The 24,543-nt window shown below is 36.3% G+C and overlaps 2 protein-coding genes across 2 annotated transcripts in view; both read right to left on the bottom strand.

Annotated features, from left to right (window-relative positions):
* The window catches only part of LOC107659615 (adhesion G-protein coupled receptor D1-like), a 37,674-nt gene extending 26,212 nt beyond the window's left edge, over positions 1-11,462 (bottom strand). The window contains exons 1-3 of the mRNA XM_016448628.1: positions 11,382-11,462; positions 8,033-8,108; positions 6,239-6,380 (exon numbers count right to left, since the gene is read on the bottom strand). Coding sequence (XP_016304114.1) covers positions 6,239-6,380; positions 8,033-8,108; positions 11,382-11,388 — 225 coding nt within the window. The 5' untranslated portion in view covers positions 11,389-11,462. The remainder of the gene's footprint in view (positions 1-6,238; positions 6,381-8,032; positions 8,109-11,381) is intronic.
* A 1,552-nt stretch (positions 11,463-13,014) lies between these two features.
* LOC107659589 (adhesion G-protein coupled receptor D1-like) overlaps positions 13,015-24,543 on the bottom strand; it is a 17,253-nt gene continuing 5,724 nt past the window's right edge. Inside the window, exons 5-11 of the mRNA XM_016448591.1 lie at positions 23,182-23,304; positions 22,252-22,428; positions 20,655-20,912; positions 16,198-16,268; positions 14,289-14,444; positions 13,452-13,511; positions 13,015-13,200 (exon numbers count right to left, since the gene is read on the bottom strand). Coding sequence (XP_016304077.1) covers positions 13,015-13,200; positions 13,452-13,511; positions 14,289-14,444; positions 16,198-16,268; positions 20,655-20,912; positions 22,252-22,428; positions 23,182-23,304 — 1,031 coding nt within the window. The remainder of the gene's footprint in view (positions 13,201-13,451; positions 13,512-14,288; positions 14,445-16,197; positions 16,269-20,654; positions 20,913-22,251; positions 22,429-23,181; positions 23,305-24,543) is intronic.

The following is a 24,543-nucleotide window of genomic DNA, read 5'->3' as shown; positions in this document are numbered from 1 at the left end:
TTCATATTTAAAAGTATCATTGCATTTTTTCCCCAACATTTCTTATTTGTATGTCCAATATTTTTTTAAAAACATTAATCTAATCTCATTATTTATGCATACAACACATTTATGCGGCGTGAATGTATTTATAGCACCTCTCAGCTTCATCATACAGTCTGTGTAAATGCATCTAATGCTGCTTCTTGTTCTTCCGCATTGGAAAGATGGAGTTTGATGATACTGATTTCTGAACTCTACAGTTTTTTATTATTCTAACCGAATTAATTGAAACAATGTAATTTGATGTGAAAGATGACATATTTAATAAGGTTAGGGAAAAATGGCTATTTATAAACAAAATGGGAAATGAAATCTGTTTTGTTATATACAGCAACTCATTTCTACTTCTTTCCAGTCACAGAGTTGTTTATGTGAGAGAAGATCTGTAACTTAGTCCAGATTGGGGGAAAGTATAATGTTTAATAATTTATTTTATGATGTAAATATTGTGTTTGCATTGAAAAAGGTAGATTTTTGTCTGTATGTGCTGTCAATTATAGTTCTTAGAAAGAAAATTTGAATTGGCAGGTCACACTTACAAAAAAATCGGAAATCAAAATCAGCCAAGAAAATTGCAATTAGTTCATCTCTAAATAAAACCAAGGTTTTTTGAGGTAATGTGTAATGTAATCATGTTAAAACGGATTTCATAAAATTGGTATCGAAAAATGTATCTTTCAGGAACCGATATTAGAGTCAAGGTATCTATATCCATATAGGAAATTTTTGAACGACACCTATGGTTGTCCTGTCCCCAGTCCTATGGGTGAGTAGCTGAGAAGTGTCTTAAAGTTAGTATTGAATATTGTGTGAGCGAGGGAGTGTGAGAGCAGGCGCTTAAGTGAGTGAGTTCAGACAGGAAGTGGGTGTGCGAGTTATAAAAAGTGTCTGGCGGTGAGCACTACTTACTATTGTACCTTTAAAAAACCCAACTGTATCCGCGTCATTTTTTCATGAATGACTTTTGGGACCTCACCTTGTCCGTCCAACAAAGATGTTTACTGTTAGCTGCTCTCACAGCAGCAAAAAAATTACTAGTCAACCGTTGGAATCCTCCTCACACAATGGACAGACGAACCTGTACTGTGTATTTGTTGGACATTATCTTGATGGAACTCTCAACTTCTCGTATACATGGATCTAACGTGAAAACTGTAAATTTATGGCATTCAGCTTTTAATGTTGCGTCAGCTTTTCTAAAATCTTTGTAAAATAATTATTTTATTGCTATTTATTTATCTATTATTATTAATTCATTTATTTGTATTACTATTTATTTATTTGTATTTATTTATTTATTTTTTATTTTTATATACATATTTTTTATTTTATTATTTTATTATTATTATTATAATTTTTTTTTCTACCAGGGTTGGGGTGGGTTCTAAATTTGCACAGTTGCTTTTTGTTTTATATTGCTATTCCCAAAAGAAAATTAAGAACAGTTGCTAACAAAACGACACCTATGGGAAGTCGTGGCCTAATGGTTAGAGAGTCGGACTCATAACCCAAAGGTTGTGGGTTCGAGTCTTGTACCGGCAGGGGTTGGAGGTGGGGGGGGGGGAATGTACAGCACTCTCTCCCACCTTCAATACCACGACTGAGGTGCCCTTGAGCAAGGCACCGAACCCCCAACTGCTCCCCGGGCACCGCAGCATAAATGGCTGCCCACTGTTCTGGGTGTGTGTGCACTTTGGATGGGTAAATGCAGAGCACTAATTCCGAGTATGAGTCACCATACTTGGCCACACGTCACGTCACACTTTTCGCAAAAAAATTAAAAACCCATCAATCAAAATGTGTGTCAGACTTGGTGAGATTTTTTTATAAGTTGTAATGCCATTAGTGCTTTGTGAACCTCTGATTATATTTGAACCACATCGGAAATATTTTCTGGACAAAAAACTGCTTGTGGTTCTGTAATTCACCCATAAACATCTTTACTGGACACACAACCACATTCACATGAACACAGCACAATGGATGATTACATTAATCCAGTCCAGGCTGCTTCATACACACGTCGGATTTGGAGGTTCATTGTATTAAAATTAATAAACAGCCTCTAGTAACGTCTTTGGTTAGCGTAAACATATGAGTGCAAGTACACGCTCACACACAGCGCGACAGACGTGCGCTCACACTCAGTATGCGTGGCGTCTCTGTTTCGTGTCCGCTCCGCTGAAGCTTTATTAGGTTGTAAAGGCAGCGAGAGCTTGTCAGAAATCTTTTTTTAATCCTCTTGATTTCGACACTGAGCATCGCCAGCATTCCTCATGAAATCACTCTTTCCATTTGTTCACCTTGTGCCATGTGATCCAGCAGTGAGAGACCAGACAGGTGAGGAGTGGAGAGGGGAGAAGAGAGATGAGGTAATGAGGTAATTGCTGCTTATAGTTGCTGGATTGTTGCTGTCTTTATAGTTTAGGGTTTAGTAATTTTTTATCAAATAAATGCAGCCATAGTGAACAAAGAAACATTTTTTAGAAGGATTTATAAAAAGAAACAAATTAAAAATAAATAAATACATTTACAGACCCCAAACTGCATGTTAGTGTTTATTGCAAAGAAATGCACCTGAACAGTGTCTGTTGGACATGATCCAAAATTAAATTAATTATAAAGGGCTTCCAAACAGTTGACGAAACTACTCCTTGAACAGCTGAAGATATGTAGTGTAGTTCTATAGTGTAGTTCAAAGGCAACAAACCAACACAAGTCTCGCTCTGATCAGAGGGGAAATTTACAGTGAGAAGCAGCGGCACCCTCGAAAAAAACCACAGACAACTTATAATTAATTCTCTAATGTTTAACCATTGTTGAATCATTCTACCTAACAAGACATTGGCTAAAACACAACAGAGACCATTAACTTAAACAGTCTTATCACTGTACTCCATCACGCAGTGACAGATTATTGATCCGGTGATTCAGCTCACACACATTACTCATGAAACACTAGCCTGACACTAATGCCTCTGTTCTGGACAGTCCCACACACAGGAAGCCTGTGTCCCCGGATTAATTAGACCATCACTCAAACTATGACCAAAGGAAATGAAAATAATATGTAGCAGGGACATGCAAAGATAAAAAAAAGAAACAAAACAATGGAAGTCAATGGCTACTGTCAACTGTTACCAACATTCTTCAAAATATCTTCTTTTGTGTTCAGCAGAGGAAAGAAAGTCATAAAAGGTTTGGAGCAAGTGGAGAGGATAAGTAAATGATGACAACTTTCATTTTTGGGGGAACTACCCCTTTAAGCATGTTTCTGGATTGACTCTTTTAGCAGGCTCCTTTCATTTAGCATAATGGTCTTTGTACAAAGACACATTTCCATCAACAAACATCACCGAAATAAACATCTCTCACAAAACCATAAAAAGCCAGCAAAACAAACGTTAGTCTCTATAGTTACATGCATGCCAGCATGGTTTTGATTTGGAAGGCTCTAAAAATGCTTTAAAAAAGAACAATGAAAAAAGAAACGACTGCTCATTTAAATATTTTTTTCTTTGAGGGAATTATGCTGTATATGAGTTTCTTGTTTATTTAATGAAAAAGTCATTGTTTAGCAGGGTTGTTATGACAGACTGCAAAGGTTAGCCGATCTTATGTAATGGTCAAGAGCATGGTGAGCTGTCAAATGTGGGTTAGCTGATGAATAACGTGTGTAACGTGGTGTGTGAAATCCAATGCTACGGTGAACTCCTTGCTGTTTTTTTAACAGCAAACACTCTCCAAAAACATGCTGTATTGGTTAACTTGTCTACATGCCATCTGTATCCATTTTTGATGGGTTTCCCATGGAAATTTGGCAGACAGATGCATTCTCGACTGAGTTGTAGCATCTGCGCATACACTCCAAATAAGCTCCTTGTTAAACCAAATCATCTTTCCCTTCTCAAAAGACCTCAAGGCTTATGGTTCCAGCGTTCAGAACCACTTTTCTTTTGGTGCAAAGCTCTCAATGTTTCAGAGCTGAAAAAAAAAAAATGAGCGCAAGGAATGATGCAAACCAAAATGGATTTCCATGGTTAGTCCTGACAGTTCTGAACTCTGGGGTTCTTGTGTAACACGGCTCACCGAAAGACAAAACCACAAACACAGCAGCAAAAAAAGTGGTCTTTGAAAGTTTTCCTCCAACATATTAAGAAACATTTCTGTTCCATTTAAGAAATATAAAGGGATGATTCTGGTTAGACAATAGTCTCAGAAGAAATCTATGTATCAATCAAACCTCAATGTTCAGAATACACTGTCACAGATGGCCTGAAATGTGTGGGGATACATTAGAAATCTCATCAGTCTCTAGTTCACCCAAAAATGAAAATGGTCATGAATTACTTACTCTCGAGTCGTTCCGAACCTGTAAGACCTTTGATCATATTTGGAACACAAATTAAGATAGAGAGCTTTCTGACCCTGCATAGACAGCAACGCAACTGACACGTTCAAGGCCCAGAAAGGTAGTAGGACTAGGAGATGTCACGAGAACCGATACTACGGTTCCAAGTCGGTGTAAACATGTTAAAATCCTGCCGGTACTTGTTTTTCTTCAGTAGCGTAAGTAACGATGGTACCGAAGGTAGCGACTAGCGAGGCTGCAATTCTTCCGGAACTGATGGGGGCAGGCAGAGCATACACCTGGAAGTGTTTCAGTCGGATCTCAAAGGGTAAAGAAGAAGAAAAAATGCCTACAACAAGCACACAGAAATACTACACGTGGAAGATGGCGACGATATATGAATATGATTGTGTGAGATTTAAATGAGAGTACGCAGCTCTGAAAGCACGAGCGCTGCACATGATCACGCACACACATAAAGTTACTGACCTTGTTCATTCATTGTTTAGCATCCTGCTGATTATTCTTATTAACATTATTGGCTAATATTACTGGTTTAAATAATGGTTAATAATATGTATTATGATATGTTAATAATAACAATATGTTAATTGTTTTAAAAAATATTTTCGGCCTGCCAGTATGTCAGTGAAATGAAACTAATGCTTGCATTTAGAGTATAGGTGTGTTTGTGTGTTATTTGAAGGCCAAGTGCCACTAATGTTTAAGTATTATTGTTATTTTTTCCCCCGTGGTATCGACTTGGTATCAAGTATCGTGTATTTTTAGTGGTATCGGTACAGACTACTAGCTTTTTGGTATCGTGACATCGCTAGTAAGGACATTGTTAAAATAGTCCATGTGACATCTGTGGTTCAACCTTAATTTTATGAAGCTATGAGAATATTTTTGTGTGCAAAGAAAACAAAAATAACATGCATGCATGTGCATTCCTCTCTTTGCAACCAAGGCGCAGCACATCCGGGATCTACGTCAGAATGCTGGCTCCTGCGTCAGCAGCACCACACGCATGTGTCGTGATACTCTCGTGAACACGCGGCAGAGACTGACTTGAAAGAGAAGAAATCGTTGAACAAAGTTATTTACATTTTCTTTTGTGCACAAAAATATTCTCGTAGCTTCATAAAATTACAGTTGACCACTGATGTCACATGGACCATTTTAATCATGTCCTTACTACCTTTCTGGGCCTTGAATGTGGTAGTTACGTTGCTGTCTATGCAGCGTCAGAGAGCTCTGAGATTTAATCAAAAATATCTTAATTTGTGTTCCGAAGATGAACGAAGGTCTTGCAGATTTGGAATGACATGAAGGTGAGTAATTACTGACAGAATTTTCATTTTTGGGTGAACTATCCCTTTAAATGAGGCCTAAAATATTGAGACCGGTATGACTACAAAAAGTCAAAAACAACATTTCTTCTTTTCTGTTGTTCATGTCTTCTCTTCTCGGGAAATGTATTTTCTGCGACCGGCTTGGTGCTGAATCTGCCAGGCCAGATTGGGTCATAAATATGAATTTATTATGTTAATTACATTCGGTCTAACTGATTAACTGAAGGCCAGATGTTGGTTGATGAGTGTGAGTGTGTTTGTTCAGCTCACTGCTAAATGAAATGGTTGGTAGAATTTTCTGCTTGATCCTAAAGCCATTATAGTGCACAATTTTTCTTGGCACCTTCGTCAAGCAAAATACAATTCTTTAAATATAATAATTTTCCAAACGTACTAAATACCTGTAATACACACAAACACACACAAGCACCCACACTCCTGACTGAAAGCCAAAATCAACAAAATGAGGTGAGGATTGATGTTCTCCTACCAGCTGATGCGCGAGGACGATCCGGATCAGCGGCTCAGTAGACAGGTTGAATGACAGGGCAGGAGACGGTTCCACCTTCAGAGAAATAAGATGACTGGCCATCTGGATCTTATGATCTTTAAAATCCACTGCCTCATTTATCCTGCAGAGATGGACAGTCAGTTATTGTCTACCCTTCAACTACTGTACAAATTCTACATAATGAGCAAAGAAACGTATGTTAATGACAGTTATCTGCAAAGAAACAAGTAATGATAATATTAAGATAACAATAATCATATCAAAACAGAAATACAGCAAGATTGTGGTTTTGTTTTTATAGAACAGTTCACTAAACGAGGTAATTACTGGCAGTTACATTATTCAATTACATTGTCTGTTTTTGCTTTGCCAATGAAAATAGTTTCAAACTAAGGCCCAATCCCAATTCTACCCCTTAGCCCTTCCCCTTTCCGCTACCCCTCCGTTTCGCGCGTTCATGTGAAGGGGTAGGGGTGTCTCGATTCTCTCTTGGTTGGAGGGGTAGGGGTAGGGGTAGGGGTAAGGGTAGGGGAAGGGCCAGATAGCCCTTCAAACGAAGATTTTTCAGGACCACACTTCAAACGAAGGGGTAGGCCTATGAATTATCTCAGCGTAAACCAGCTTCATGTCAAGCAACATGGCTGCCCGAGCGAACAAAAAGACACATAAATGTAAGCATTTTTGGCATTAATAAAGATTTTAACGAAAAGTAATTTGTTTTATGTTACATTCAATCGTGAGTTCATATTTACGGTCATGTTACTCAAAGAAATGTTTGCAAAAATCGCTTAAGTTTGCTAACGTCATATCATTACAGACGGCACGATAGTGCCACAACATATTTTAATGTCTGATCAGGGCGATAACCACCGTAGACATTGAGGAGGGCTAGTACCCCCAATAATTATAAATCGCTAAACCCTTTTGGTAGGGGAAGGGGAAGGGGTAAAAAATAGAATTGGGATTGGGACTAAGTCACAGCAGAATCAACTGTTCAGCATCTCAGAGCAACAGTAGTGGCGTTTGTTTTGTTCCTGCGTTAATCAATGTTTCTAAATGTATCTGTTGAGCTAATGACTCAGTGACTCACTTACTTGTTTCCTTAATGAATGAATCAGTGTTTTTAAGTCGTCACATTTATTTTGATAGCGCTTTATACAATAGAGATTGTTTCTAAGCAGCAGTAATACTCTTTCCACATACTGTTTTTTACCTACTATATTGAGGGGAATTGTGCAATTTCGGATGCATTCACTCACTTGTTTCCTTGCTACATTAAACAGTGTTTTTGAACAAATCAGATGAATGAATGATTCACCGACTCACTTATAAAGACAGTCTCTTGTCGCCACCTACTGGTGTAAGGATGTAACACACCAAAAATGCACAAACTGACAGTCTGTCTGGGACACTATATAGTTGATAGCACATATAACATTTGTATTGACTTAATTTTGGGTTCTCATTAATGTTTAAATGTTTAATCAATGTTCATTAATGTTTAAATAAAGAATTTAACCTGCATCATCTCTCAGCTCTGGTGGCCAGTTAAGTTACATAAAAAAGGCCAGCTGAGTTCCAGTGCTGTGCTAAAAAAATTAAATGAGATAAGTACTGATCATGGCTGTGTTAAGATGGAAAGAGAGTGTTATCAGCCAACTTAATGGCTGGGAGTATCAGACGCAGAGGCCCAGATGAGAGAGAACCAGAGTGATAAAGACATGCTCGCAAGAACATGATGTACAGCAGGAAACACACACACAAACACTTTACCTTGTTTGTAGAGGGCTGATTTTTTTGTAGTAGTTGTGCATTTTGTGGTAGAAAAGTCCCACGATCGTGGTCTGAGCTGCAGGGGAAACATACAAAAGTATTAACATTTGATCACACAGATGCATGCGTGTGTTGAAGAATGTGTTGGGCTGCCGTTGAAATGCACAGAGAGGATAGACTCATTATCACAGACACTGCATGCAGTCCTCTCTCTGCAGCTCTAATGGGAAAGATGTGTGTTCACACACACATGCAAGTAGAGAGCGATGAGGGACCACCTCGTGTGCGAGGGAGAAATATGTTACACTTTACTAATGATAAACACACAGGGCCATTTCCCTTTGAGTTCAACTTCAGTATTCACATGAAAACACAATCATTGCTATCATAATTTGATTGAAGAATTTGTGTAAATAACCTTAATAACAGTAAAATAACTGTTGTGGACCATTGGATATGGCAATATCATTTCATCAGGGTTTGAATTGGAGCCGCACAATTTATAGTATAAATAACTTACATTATGATTGGGATCAAAGTATCATTTTTAGTATAAAAAAAAGAGCAAGCAGTTTCCCCACACAAAATAAATATTTAAAATGTAAAAATTATTTAAATAAACAAAATAACAAATTTATTTTATATTTTCATTTTAATTTTAGTTTTGGTTTCAATAGTTGTATTATGTGCTTTTTTCATTTTTTATTCTTTTTTATTTCTATTTATCTATATTTATCTTCTATAAGTTATCTTCATCTAGTTTTTATTTTTTATTTCAGTTTTAGTAATTTAGAATAAACCTTTTTTGTTACTTTTTAAGTTTTTCATCTAATATTAATATTTTGTTTCAGCTTCATTTTAACTACCAAAATCAATTTGTAATAGTTCTAGTTTAAGTTAACCATAACAATATCAAAACAAAAGAATAATCAACTATCATGATTTTTGGTTCCTTTTAACTACAATCTGCTTGTGAAAAAAGCAACCATAGTGATGCTTGTTCGCAGTTTTGGTTATTGTGAAACATGCTGAGAACTGTTGCAACTTATTAGTGTTTTTACAGGTGTTAATGGACCGAATATGCAATATCATTGTGTCCCAACTCCTCTGAGTTGGGCTTCAGATGAACTCTGGGCCGATAACCTCACAAATCAATGGGCAAAATCTTTCTACAAATGTTTTTATTAAGACTAAAAGAAACTTGGCCCAGCGGAAATACAGAGCGTTTCAATGCGCTCCTTCTCTTGCGGTCTATAATTGGCGTATAAAAGCTCTGCTAGGTTCTGATAATGAAGTGTACCATATGTCCGGCTGCACAGGAGAAGCAGTTCAGTGGCACGTTAATGCCAGCGCTAGCGTTTATGTGCCATTTCTGATAATAGAGCTTTAATAGATTATTAAAACTGTTTATAATGAACAGAGCGGGGCTCAGGTTCAGCACTGTGCCAGAGGAGCCGAGGGGAGCTGACCCCAAAACGCTGTCAAACAAACAAAACATTTAATGCCCTCATAATTACCGCCACCACATGGGAAACATTGTAACACTCACTCTTCAGCTATTGCTCGCATTTACACATAAAAAAGAAGGCAAATGCACACACTTTCTCTGTTTTTAATTAAACTCTCCTTGAGGGACTTGTGTGATTGGCAGTTTTCGTCAGAGAGCAGCAGGAAGTCATCAGAGTTGATTGCATTGTCCTCTTCAGCCATAAACAACAAATAAACAGATAACAAATAAATATCCCTCATCCTCCTCTTATGAAAACAATGTGTTCTTTCACCCCAGCCTGAGGTGTCCAAAAGCAATGAGAAGTGTGTGCGCGCACATTTACTCATAATCATGGTTTAAACTGGGTAGGAATGATTCAGAACAACAAAAAAGAAACCTTCTATTCAAAAAAGAAAATATGATTGGCAGTTTGTTTAGCAATCCATCCCATTTCATATTTCTATGCTCCAGTCCAGGTTTTGTTTGTTCCATTATGCACATTATGGCTAAATTGTGGTTAAGAGAGTGGAAAAGCATTAAAGTTTGCTACTTTAAGCATGATTTATCCCATTAGCTAGTAGCGGATGGCATTGACGACATAGACAGCCACTGTTCTCCAGGGCGGCACAGGACAACCTTCATTCACTCTGGTACAGTGAAATCACTAAATCAAATCAAATCAATTGTGCCTACTCCAGTAATAAACATTCATTAACATAAAACTGCAGGATCTGGGGTCTCATTTATAAATGTTGCGTATGCACAAAATGGGCATATAAATATGCGTAAGCAATTTTCCATGCACACATCCCGATTTATAAAAAATAAACTTGGCGTAAATATGTATGAACCATACGGACATTCTAGACCATGCGTACAAACTCTTTTTGAGTGAGAAAAGTAATGAAGTAAAAGATTTTAAACTCTGTTTTCATTTCGATATGTATTTGCATTAAATATTCAACTCTCATTAATGGAGATAAGCACTGAAATTACAAAAAGTCAATACGCAGAAGTTAAAAAAATATATATGAATTTAGACATATAGTGGATGCGCTCGATCAGTTTTCCTGTTTTAATGACAGCGAGGGGTGCTATACTGTAGGTGCACAATAATTCATATTTAAACTAAACCGCAGATCTCATGATACGAGAAAATATTTTTAGCGAGAACAATGATCAATGATGCGCACTTACTTCGATATTATGGTGCACACTGCTGGATTCGGTGGTCGAACGGTCCATTCTCCGGTTTGAATAGGACCAATGATAATAGTTTACTGTACAACCGCATTTGCATGGAGGTGTTGATGTCATGTGAAGGCATCTCCACAACATTATGAAAAATACCACTGTATTTGAAGGATACAACTCGAAGAAAACGGTAAGATTTGCACATTTCCTTTTTAAAATACTGTCATACGCCGAGTCATACAATTGTATTTACACTGCAATAAATATAGGCCTATCTGTTTCCACTCAAAATGTTCACCTTTTGTTCACCTTATCAGCAAAACTGCATACATTTAATTTAATTTGAATTGTTTAAAACAATTGAAATACTATTTGGCCAGTGTAAAAGAATGAGATAAACTCTATTCTAAAATATATCTGAGAACTATTTTCAGCTGTTTTGTTTTTATGGATATTTTCATATATTTATTATAAAACATAACAAGGATACTGGATAATTTTTAGCAATAAAATTTCATGTGTATGGCACAAATAGCATTATAGTCTGTAGGTTACTGCGCAGGTTCTGGCGCACACATGGTTTTTACACGACACATGAAATCAACGAAGAGTTTTATAAATGAGACCCCAGGACGTGGATCAATGCCAAATTTTAGGGTTACTCACACTGCATTGTGAGGGCCTCTCCTGGTACTGAGATGTAACTCTTCCCTTGTGTGGGGAACCGGTAGCTTTGCAGATTGTAGTTCTGAGCGCGACTCTGTTCCCCTTTCGGGCTGTCTTTACATTTATTTTGAAAGATGAAGCTCGCGATTATGGTAAGGGGCGTTACATTTCCGACGAGTGCTTGCGGTGTTCGGCCAATCACAATGCACTGGGTCAGCTGGCCAATCAGAGCAGACTGCGCTTGTCGGAAGGAGGGACTTTATAGAAAACGAAGTGTTTGAGAGAGGCGGGGCATAGAGGACCTACAATAATGTACAGTATTAGAAAAATAATGTGTTTTTTGAACATTAAAGCATGTCAACATATTCTGTTACACCAAATACACAAAATAATGATCTTTAAAAAAGCATCATATGACCCCTTTAATATAAACACGGTCAACACTGTTTACTTCAGCTGTATATTAGCTCTGTTGCTTGTAATTTGTAACTTATTTTTATTACAGACCGTAATGTTCTGAATAATTGTCTGAATAACTTGAAACAATTTTTACATAATTGAAATAAATACTTGAAAGCTACATTGCATTGTTTTAAAAATGACAGCAAAGACATTTATAATATTAGGAATGATTTCAATTTGAAATAAATGTATAAAATCATCAAATAATCCTGAAATAATGTATCATGGTTTCCAAAAGAAATATTATGCACAACAACTGTTTTTTCACAATATTTTTACTGTATTTTTCACCAAACATAAGAGGTGAACAGTTTAACTTAAAATAAAGGATAAACAGCATATTCACTTTTCTAGTGATATTAAAACTCACACAGAGAAATTGTGAAATTATCTGTAAACTACTGGTACAGTATATGCTATTAAAAGTTGGTATCGTGCCAAAGCTATTGCAGGGTGCCATCCAAATAATATAATGGGAAGTCTTTTCTCAACATCATCTCTTGTTCTTTTTTTTTTTCTGTGATCTTGCGTTTATTTATGCTTCATTCACTGACTGTAACATTGAAGTTCAATAATATCTCACGCAACCCAAAAAGTTCAAGCGACCTCTGCTTCTCACACACAAGTCTTATCATAGCAAAAGGAGGATCAGAGACAGAGTTGACTCTAAAGCGTGGAATCTCAGAGGGCCTGATTCAGAATTGAGACTTCAGCAAGACTTATCATTCTGAATCTAAACAGAGCAGATCAAGAGATGTTACGACCCATATCTAATTCATTTCATGTTACGTTTTTTCAGACATGATAGACATGCAGATTGTTGTGTGATTCGTAACCTAGGGGCACTTCTGACTATTTAAAATCATTAAAAATGAAATTTGTACCAACTGTTTCTCATATATGTTAGACTGTATAAAAAACAGGAGATGCAGTAATGAAACACAATAAAAAGCAGCTGCAACATATGGCTGTTTAGCTTTTTCAAGTCATGTTTCATGTCTCAAACCTCAAATTCCTTAACTCTGGCCTAATTGTACATTGTGACACACACCCGGTATGCTGCATTCATGCATATGGATTAGGTACACGTCCCCCTGTGAGCATACTTGGACATACTCCACATACTTCAAGCCAGTCATGTATGTAGAGGAAGGGGAGGAAGTGTGAATTTCTAAGAACTGATATTCTGGAAATGGAAGTTTGAAGAAGTGTTTTGGAGTGTGTACTGACCCGCTACAGAGCTCTTGCCCCCTATGGCCAGAGGAGCCTCTGCGTCTGGGCTGGACCGAAGCTTGGAGGCCATATGCACCATCACTTTATCCACCGTTTCCACCAGCCCATTGACCACTGGACTCCACTGTTTACCATGACAAAAGACAAGTCCAAAGTATATTACGAATCATTGAGGTTACACAAATAAGAACCAGATGATTCTTTCAGCTACTAATAAGTGTGTAGTACCTTCAGCTCCATTTAACACATTTTACCATGTTTGAATTATTTCAGAATTCAAAAAAAGTCTGCAGATTCATCTGGACCTACTTATGAATGAATGGACTGATAGAATCTTTATATCTTTCCAATCATCAATCTATCCATTAAACGTACCTCATCGTTTTCTCTCCAGTCGCTGGCAGTTATGACCTCATCCACGCTCTTCAGTAGAGACTAAAACATGCAGGGCAGAATAAAGCATAGTTAAAAACGTGTGTGTGTGTGTTAAGTCTAAAAGAAACAGGAAATATGCTTCTATATATTTTTTAACCCACTTTAATTTACAATACTGTTCAAAAGTTTGGAGTCAGCAAGATTTTTTTTATTTGTTTGTATGAAGTATCTTATGTTCACCAAGGCTGCATTCACAGTATTTGATTAAAAATACAGTAAAAACAGTAATATTACAAAATATTATTAAACTTTAAAATAAGTTTTCTGCTGTAATATACATTAAAATGTAATTTATTTTTATGATGAAAAACTGAATTTTTAGCAGCCATTACTTCAGCTTTAAGTGTCACATGATTTTTCAGAAATAATGTTAATAAAATAAAATAAAATTTTAGAAATAAAATAAAAGCATTATTTCTTTCATTAAAAAAAACATTTTGAATGGTAGTTTATCTTAAAAAAAATTTGTAGTGTATTTTTATAAGTGAATACAAATATTTCCATGACAAATGATAGACAAATGATAAAAGCATAATCATTTGATTGAAATATGGATCGAAAAGGTAGCATTAAATTGTATTGAAGATGTTCCAAAGAGCATTTTGTGCTTCAACAGAAGCATGCCTGTCTGTAAAAAATAATCATACAATTAATGTCACAAATGTACTTATTTCACCTATTAGTGACCTAAAAATAGTGCAGATTCTGAAATATTTATTTTCTTATACCTCTATGTTCCATTATGATTTCCAAAACCCTTAAACTTCCTATCTTTACCTGTGTAAGATTGTTGGCTGTTTCCTGAGGTATAGTCTTGTTTGGAAGGTTAAATGACTGAAGGAGGTCTAGCGTTTGTAACCGCATGGGGTCCTGAAGTCTCTGAACTTCCTCTGTCAGGTTTGTGGAGGCAGGTCGGGGCATCTCTGTGGTTCTCTGTAACACACACAAAAAAGTGGATATGTGTCAACAGCACTCCATAAAATTACCCACAATCACATGTAATGGCTCTGTGTGGCTTGGACTTGGCATTCAAAATATAAAGGCGTTCTTTTGGTTTCCCATAATTTAATAGAATCATTTCAACAACAAGCATCAGAATAGCTGGCGCTTACAGAACAGCTGAAATTATTTAATTAAATCTCATTCTCATGGGATTTGTGAATGTCAATGTCAACAGCAAAGCTGAATGCCGGTCTTACTTGAACTTTCCAAAGAAAGAAGCTCCAAACTAGTTGTTTAAAGTCTTATTTTTCATCCATACCCTATAAGAGGCCATTACGGAAAATCTTCTCTTCTACTTGACCTCCTTACTCAATAACGGCCAATGTTGTCATTTGTGCGAATGCTCAATCTCTGATTTCTTTCCATTTCCTCAGAGTCTGGGGGGAAACAATAGTTCCAAAAGAGCTGAATTTGTTTGTTTACAGCTTCGGCCTCCACCTCATTTCCTGCTGTGCTCTTGTACGTCTGCCAAGGGTGTGTGCGTCTATACGCACACAGATGGTCCCAGAGCGATGTCTGCATTGGCTTCATAACACCTAATCATCCAAGGGTGTGTGAGGTGTAGTCTGGGAGGCCGTTTTGTGTGTGTGTGTGTGTGTGTGTGTTTGTCTGCATTCATCCACTCAATTTAATTACTGCACAGAGAAGAATCTGAGCAGACAGATTGAGGGCCTGTAAAAGGAGGTGTGTCAAACACTGCTGAGAGCCTTTAGAGAATATGTCAGTGTCTTGAATGGCCAACTTAATTTACAAGCATTCAAATGAAGTCAACAGAATGAGTGTATTGCTCTCGGTGACTGCTGCTCTCCATATGCTCACATTTACGCCGAAGATCTTAAAGGTGTGCAGTTATTTCAGTAAATGTCAATAAGTTTAATACTTTCCCATATCCCAGCTCAATATGTTTTTACACTTCATGATACAAATGATAAAAACTTTTAAAACTTTAAAATTGAAATGAAAAAGAAATAATAAAAATATCATCTAATTCAAAACATTAGCAAAAACCATAATAGCATATCAGTGATACAAAAATAACACTGACTCAGGAACCTGTTAGATTTTTTTTTTTTTTTTTGCAATTAGCAGACCGTAATGACATAAATAAATCACATAAGTAACCTTCAAGGGTTATGAAGTGTATTTTGGGGGATTTTTAGTTGTTATTTTGCTTAAACTCTTAAAAAATAAAAACTTAAAGACTTCATTGCAGTTAATCTAGCCAGGCTGGGACGGTTTTGATTAAGGCTGATGAGTGAGAAATCCCACCTTGTACTTGTGGTCGGTTCAGTGAACTCAATTAATCAAACTAACAGAAACCAAAGACAAACATGTTTCGTAATTAGATACTGGTGAATTCACCGCAAGTACTTATTTCTTACTTTCGCTGAGAGAGAAGCTAGACAGGTTAGTGCTTACCCTCATTACAGATGTGTTTGCATTTACGTACATTAGTCTAACAAAATGACTGCCCTGAAAGTTTCAGTGTTTTTTGGGAATATTGTAATGAGTGCTCCCACCATGTGAAATCTCTTAGATAACCCTGGAATTTGGAGTAATGTGTGATGAAGTTGTATTTCTGCGGTTATCTTTCTACACTCCTCTGGTCTGGGAGACTACAGTCCTGACTCACAGAAACAGATTCAGAAAGAGCAACGGGTGACCTCAGGTCAGAAGAATTTACCTTTAACTGAGTATCTGCAGCAGTGACACTGATGGATGCTTCGGTTGGGAAGGTGGACATCACATTCTCACCTGTGGTGACAAAAATAAATTAAATACTGTGCAAAGCAAACAGACACGAATAATAAATAGAATTAAATGTATGTATATATATTTTTAATATTTCTAACATGTATTTGATAAAATAATTTTCATTTATTTCAATAAAAATATAATAAATAAATAAGAATAATTAAATAGGTATAGGATAGTTTAAAGGGGTCATATGACGTTGCTTAAAAGAACATTATGTTGTGAATTTGGTGTAATGCAATGTGTTTATGCAGTTTAAGGTTCAAAAAACACATTATTTTCCACATACTGTACATTATTGTTTCTCCTCTATGCCCTGCCTTTCTGAAACGTGTCGATTTTGCGTGAACATTTGGGCAGTGTTATGCAAATCTTCCCACACAGTGACGTAGACATGTGGGAGCGTGTTTGAACGAGGCATTTTAGAAGGGCGTGGACAAGTCTTAACTTTTATAAAGAATGTCTCTTTGGGTTTGAGACTTTAGTCTTTGCAACTTTAGGGATCTTATCTATGCACGAACAGCTTGTAACACTCCAAAGAGAAAGGAAAATTTGAAATTGCATCATATGACCCCTTTAAAAAAAAAAAGCATAATAGGACAATTGAAAAAATTGAATGCTGTAATAATATGACATCAAAGCTATGCACAGAAGCCATGATCTAAAGAGCTCTGAACAAGTACTCTTCATCTCACGGAACAAACAGTTCACACCTGCTGGAAAGGCACATGTGATACCTTTCCCCGAAAGCACATGTCGGTTGCAGTGAAGCTGGTTTATAGGGCCCCTGGCAAAGCAGCTCTCTAATGACTCTGTACTATGCCCCTCATTAGAGCCTATTACAGCTGGACGTGTGCAAAACAACAGTAGATTTTCTCTTCTTCAACAACAACATGTTTTTTTTTATCATTAACAAAAGGTCTTTATCCCTAACAGGGGCTAACAATCAGCGCTGTGAGAGGATATATTTCACTGTTTCTAAAGTGGTGGCCAATACCTCCTCCAGAGTGCCAACATCAACCTACATAATCACTATTATCCCTCTTTAAAAGAGACATGGATCCATATTTGTTAAAGTGCCAGTATGGATGTTTTATGGAACTAAATTGTAAAGCTGCACCATAAAAGTTTAAATAATTTACTTGAGAAACAAAATTGTTGAGATATAAATGTATTTTAAAATTAAGGTAATGGAGATGGTATTGAATTTTAGCATGGTTTTACATTTCACATTCATGCAGATGCTTTTATTGCACTGGAACCAATGTATTTATTTTTGGATATTACTGTTTGAGAAACACTTTGTGCTTAAAAGAGGAAGAAAAAACGATTTGCCAATTTTACTTCTCCAGATATATATATATATATACATATATTTATATATATATATTTACTGGAAAACAGACAAAAATAATGAAAATGCATCACTACGGGTTTGACCTTCCAGATGACCAGTCCACTATTGTACTTAATGTAATTTTCTTTTATTAGTTTTGGAAGAAAATATAATCTTCTTCATATGGTAATGGAAAGGCATGACTTCAAGCTTTTTGTGCTGTCTGGTCTAAAAGGTCAAGGTTGGTCTAATTAGCATGGCCCTGTTAGCCCTTGCTGGCAGATTCTGTAACTACACCATTATGGTGGGCATTTGCCAAATGGCATTGAGATTAATGGGAATGCTAACGGATAGTTTTCTCCAGGTGTTAAAGACCTCATTGGTCTGCTCTCTGATACTGATGAAGATGGAAACCATTTGTAGCCTTATTGGAGCTTAAATTTGTCTTTGCCACACTGAAGACATTTTGTCTGCAAGAAACTTCAACCAGCTGCCCAAATGAGTCTCCAAACACTTGCAGTTTAAAAGAAAACCCTGATATAAAACTCATCCCGCCGCCACATACATATAAGGTAAAGATATGCGCAGTTACAAACAAAGCCAACAAAACTGCCTTCAAGAACACATACAAACATATAATGGTATTTCAACAGTGCGTTTCAATGTGGTTTGTTTGAGGACTGGTGGAATGTGGGCCAGTGTCTCTGAAGGAAATTGTCTTCAAATGCTTCTTCCTCTCTATAATAACCTGCATGCAGGGTAATAACTCCAATAATGGCAAAAAAGCAAAGCGGCACCATCACAGATGTTTCTTATCCATACAGTCAAAAGAATGAATGAGTCAAAAGTCCACCAATGGCACTTAAAAGTACACGTTTTTCTTTGTATTAATCTAGATGATTTACCATTCAAAAGTTTGGGATTGGAAAGTTTTTTTGTTTGTTTGTTTGTTTTGTTTTTTTAAGTGTTTTTTAAAGTAGTTTCTTATGCTCACCAAGACTTTACTTGCATTTGCATTTATTTGATCAAAAATACAGTAAAACAGTAATATTGGGGAATATAATTACAATTAAAAAATGCGTTCTATTTTAACATATTTTAAAATGTAATTTAATCCTATAATGGCAACGCATTACTTCAGTCTTCAGTGTTACATGATCCTTCAGAAATCATTCTAATATTGCTGATTTGGAGCTTACAAAACATGTCTTATTTTTTCAGTATTGAAAACAGTTGTGCTACCTAATTTTCTGGAGAACATGATGTAAACAAGTTTTTTTTTTTAAAGATTATTTAATGAATGGAAAGCACACATCTGAAATAAAAATCTTTTGTAACTTTATAAGTAATGTATGTTCACTGTTACTTTTGATTAAATTAATGCATCCTTGCTGATTAAAAAAATCTTACTGACCCCAAACTTTTGAACACAAAAATATTAAAAATTATTTGTTGCTCCCAACAAATATTAGCAGACCTAAGCCACACTTGAAAATGTTATTAGATCACAAAATATAAACTCAAGTGGCATTTATTTAATTTTATTTTTAAGATTTTTACTTCAAAAACCAGTTTTGTGTGCAGATGCTACTTTAAAAAAAGTTTAACGTTTTCTATATTCAATGCAATAACAATTTAAAGGGGTGTTTGACTGTTTTTTTTCTAGTCTTGATTGTGTTTATGGGGTGCAGTTTTACATGTGGTAATGCTTCGTTTAAAAGAAACCGCATAATTTTTCACATAATTTACCTTTATTCCACACCGCTCTGTCCCTTTTCCTATAAACGCACTGATCATTTCCTGCTTTTATGAAGCCCCTCCCTCAGAAATACGCAAAGGGCTCAGATTGGTTAGCTGGTCCAGTGTGTTGTGATTGGCTAAACCGCCTCTAGTGCGCGTCTAAGGGTCCCGCCCCTCACCTCAGCGGCATGTGCTCCGATTGTATTGTAAACAATGGCATCATTTATATTGCTTATCAATTTGAGCCCGATTGAAACCCAGAGAATTTTAGTGAAGAGGATCGGACAGAACCTGTGAAAGCACGGCTCTTAATGGTATGTTTTTTGTTGTCTCATAATTTTAGATACGCTGTTATTTGAAAATGCTACTGCTTCTGTTAGCTTTTAATATACGGTTTTATCTTGATTAAAGCTTTAATACAGTACGGCAACCGCACGTATAACACTTCTCATAGCTATGTGAAAATAAGTGTATAATTGGAACAGTTCATTGTTGGAGCTGAGCTGATGATCTGAATGAGAGAGAGAGAGATGCAGAGCGTGTGCAGAGCAGGGCGATGCGAGGAATAGAATTGAGAAACGCTGCTTTAGAACATTGATTTTGAAATTTGTGAATCCATTAGAATCATTAGAAGACAGAATTGCGATTCATATATGAATAGATTTTTATGTGCATCCCTAGTTCCTTCTCTAAAGCAGCACAACATGGCCTCGCCCCCTTTGCTGCATGTTCCTCGGGGGCGGGGTTTATCTGGGTTTGTGACGTCACGAACCCGGGAAGTAACTCGTTGTAGTCCCTACGAACTGTTTTTGTAGGCATTAAACTGCCATAATTTTAAAAGAAGATATCTCCGTGAACTGCATTGAACTTTCAGCGTCGTAACTTTGCAGATATTGTTTATGCTCAAACAGCAACATTACACACTAACTAACGTTAAAAAAGTGAAATCGCAATCAACCACCCCTTTAATGCAATCATACATTTAAGCATTGCTTAATTGTTCAATTGTTCAGTGGCATAATTGCTCTTGTACTTCAAATGAATAAAGACAGAATTAACCAGGAATATTTAATATATTGAAAAGCATGGGGTGCTACCATCTGCTAAAAGGCAAGTTGGGACAAGCCAGAGACACCAAAGATCAAGTGCAGCTAATTTGGGAAGCCCTGACAACAACAGCAATGGCTGACAACTGCAGAGAAGCACATGGTTGGGACAAGTGAAGGCTGCCACAGAGAAATTAAACGAATAGATAAATAAAATGATAATGACAGCAGATTTGAGTCACAATAAGCTCCATAATAACTTACCAATGGCTGCTTTGTAGTACATCCAGATATCCTGAGGGGACAAGGCCCTCTCCCAAATCACAAACTCATCGAAGGCCCCTGTGGCATAGTGGTTGTAATTCCCAGTGTTTCCTGTGCCAATGACTAAGTCAGCATAGGGATCGCCGTAGTTAAGAGAAACATTTCCTGTGGGGTCTCCGACACTGAATGTCCCATTAATGTAGACCTTTAACCCCTCCGTTTGGGTCCATGTAAAGAGAACATGAGTCCAGTAGGGCCCTAGATAAAGATGACAGGAGAGAGAAAGCCAGCAAAAGAAATTTCAAACAAGCATACACAAATTTCATGTTTTACTGTTTGGAAATAAAGATAATAGTAATATTATTTCCAGATCTACTCATAGTGTCTAGGTCCATAAAACACAAGTTTAAAATGAACAGAAACTAAGAGCTGAAGACAGCATGTGGAATGGATTTCATCAGCTTATAATGAAGCCAATAAGACATGGTATACAGAAACTCTGAGCTGAACTGTCAATGGCTCATTTCATCTGTCCAGGGATAAAATAGCACATGGAGCATGTCTCATCACATCATCCCACTCTGTACGTAATGTTTTAATATCTCTCTTTTCGAAGATTGGTTTATACTTTGGTAATACCCGTTTTAGTCTTAGGAACGATACTTGGGGATCTTGTTCATTTTCTGACTTTATCCTACAGGCTGCATTTATTTGATCAAAACACAGTAAAAACAGTAATACTGTGAAATACTATTACAATTTAAAATAACTGTTTTCTATTTTAATATATTTTCAAATGTATTCCTGTGATTGCAAAGCTGAATTTCCAGCAGCCATTACTCCAGTCTTCAGTGTCACATGATCCTTCAGAAATCATTCTAATATGACTTGGTGCTCAAGAAATATTTCTTATTATTATCAATGCTGAAAACAGTTGTGGTGCACCAATATTTTTGTGGAAACTCTTGATAATATTTTCAGGATTCTTTGATGAGCAGAAAGTTCAAAAGAACAGCAATTTAATTTTTAACAATTTAATGCATTTAATTTCTTCACAGATGTATTTAAAAATATATATTATTGACCCCAAACTTTTAAATTGTAGTGTACAATCACTTCCAGATACTAAAGATGTATTCTGGAAATGATACAAATCCCCAAATGACTGAAAAATTTTAGATGAAAGAAATGATTATTTTCTCGGGCAGCTGAATGATACGACTTGAGCTACTTTTTCACTCACACTTCCATTTCTTTTCACAGTTCTTTTCACACAAATTTAAATCACTCTGTCAAGTCTAAAAGAGAAAGTTTATTCTGCAGCCTATCGACTCAAGTACTTTTGGACATCTGGATGTAATCAATGTAATTATGCACAAAACTACATTTTCAAAATATTTACGGTTAGACTGCAAATGTAATTTCAAACCAGAATATATTTCAAAATGAGGCCATGTGAGCAAAACTTCAAGATCATGGGAAATATTTTTTTGGCTTTAAAGATAAGGCAACATACTATGGTTCCCCAAACCATTTAAGCACTTTCCACATCCTGAACTAAAATTCCCCCCACACACTCAACTAATAACTACAGTACCTGGAAGTTTAATATGTGCTTTCCATGTCTTGGAGTCTCCTCTCGTGTAGAACTCCACGTATCCGCCATGAGGGTTGGAGTAGACAGAGAAACCGCTTGAGATGATTTTACCTCCGGATGCAATCGCAAAACGAGAATCTACTTCATTATTTTTCCAGAAGAAGGAGAAAGTTATCCCTGTCCAGGAGTAAGAGTTAAATAAAGCTTTAGTGTTGAGCACAACGACACAAAGAAACTTTGAGAAAAATACTGTACTACTACATAATACAGCATACAGTACTTTACAGTATTTAGGCCGTGATTTGATGCTCAAACAATTGCATTTATTCATTCAAAATAATTATATTTCCCTTTATTTTAACAATGTTTTAATAATAATATTTAACGTACAATATATTACAAATATATTATAATTTGATGTAAATTAGTACATTTTAAAATAATAAATGAATAACAAAGAGTGATGTAGCAATAAATTTAAGCTTTCAAGTCTAATGTTCATAATCCTTTGGCTACGACCAAAAACCAAGCTCTTTTTCCAATACGTTCTGATATCTAACTTTAAACAAAAGCTTCTTTATTAGATCCAGGCCGCTTCGTCACAAACAATATTGCAAGTCTTACTTTGGTCAAGCCTTGGAAAATAAATATAAATTCAACATATTCTCTGTTTTTGAGAGCAAAGGAATGTGCGCTGATGTGAGCAGATGAATAACAGATGATATCAGCTTTCACGCACAAAGCGCTTGATGTAAGCTGATATATTTGCTCTTGAGAAATATAAACTTAATTTTGAACCATTAGCCTTTATTACGTCATGTATAACCTGAGCAACACATTACTCAACTGTCATACATCTATGACCATATAAAGATGTTCATGCACTTCTATAACAATAGAAAAGAGTGCAGAAGGACAATAAAAACTCACCGGCAGGTCCACACAAAGCAGGATCACTTATGCAGGAGTCTTTATAGTTGCCAAAGTGAAGGAAAGTGGCCCCATTATCACCGTTCAGATAGATACCCTTATTCACCATTCCTTCTACAATGTCTACATGATGAGAGAGCAACCAACAAGATTATAACACTTGAAATGAATTTCAGAAGTCATTACAGTTCATAATCATCTCCTGCACAAACCTACTTCATCATTCTTTCCTTTTTTATCTAACACAGATTGAAACCTGAATATTTTAGGTGAATAATCATTGATAGTCTAACTGGAAAGACAGCTGTTTTATGCTCAACAAAGTCATTTGTTCATGTGATGTATTGACTAGAGACTTTATGGGGAAATCCTAACCTTTCACCCATATAGTAAAAATATGAGTACTCTAAAACAAGAGCAGATCTCCTGAATTATGAGGATCTGGGGAATTACTGAACTGCAGATGATTCACGATTGTCTGCTTTTTTGTCAATGGTAAGTTGTTCTTCTTTCAATTCACTGACTTTGTTAAATAAATCCTCCTTTACTAGACCTAAAAAGCCAGGATCTGTGGATCACAGTGGGAGCCACAGCACCATCGCACCTCATGAATGGATGAGTTGAGAGAAGAGATGATCATGGAAAAGAGTGCTCAGTGAAGACACAGTGGATGGCAGAAGACAGAGAGGAGACAGACTGAAGTATGGAGTGAGTGAACAATAGTTGTACTGTGGGGGCAGAGAGATAAAGAGGTACAGAGGACCGAACATCCATCTATGCAGTGAGATCCAGGGTATCGGCATGCCTTTGTGAAGTATTGTGCAGAAGTACCTTAAATGTAGCTTTTTAGAGTGAGATTCTGAGGCAACTGAAATATGAATAAAAGGTTTCCTACAGGACAAATAATGTACACAAAAGAGATCTGAATTACAAAATTACATACTATAAGCAAGCCATGCTGATATTAATGCTGTCTTTATATGCTATCAGAATTATCATAAATATTGAACAAGTTGCACTGGAAGTTTCTACTTGAATACTACAGTAACATTTCAAAATGGTGGACTGTTTGAAAGGAATGTTATTTTTATTATTGTTTATTTTTTAAACTGTTCAAGGTTTTTATTATTATTATTATTTAGGACTTTTTTGCATTTTTAAATGAACAGCTTGTTAGCTGTTGCAATTTCAGACATACTACACTATTATTCAAACGTTTGTGGTTAGTAGGATTTTTTCTTTTGTGAAAGAAAATTCAAAAATTCATATTATTATTCAGCAAGGATGCATTAAATTGATAACAATTAATAGTAAAAACAATGTTGCGAAGTGCTTTTGAATTCCCCCCCCCCCCAAAAAAAA

Source organism: Sinocyclocheilus anshuiensis, unplaced genomic scaffold (assembly GCF_001515605.1).
Source record: "Sinocyclocheilus anshuiensis isolate Anshui unplaced genomic scaffold, SAMN03320099.WGS_v1.1 scaffold451, whole genome shotgun sequence".
NCBI classification, from domain to species: Eukaryota; Metazoa; Chordata; class Actinopteri; order Cypriniformes; family Cyprinidae; genus Sinocyclocheilus; species Sinocyclocheilus anshuiensis.
The sequence above is the reverse complement of the archived record's forward strand: the minus strand, read 5'-3'. Positions and strand labels throughout refer to the sequence as shown.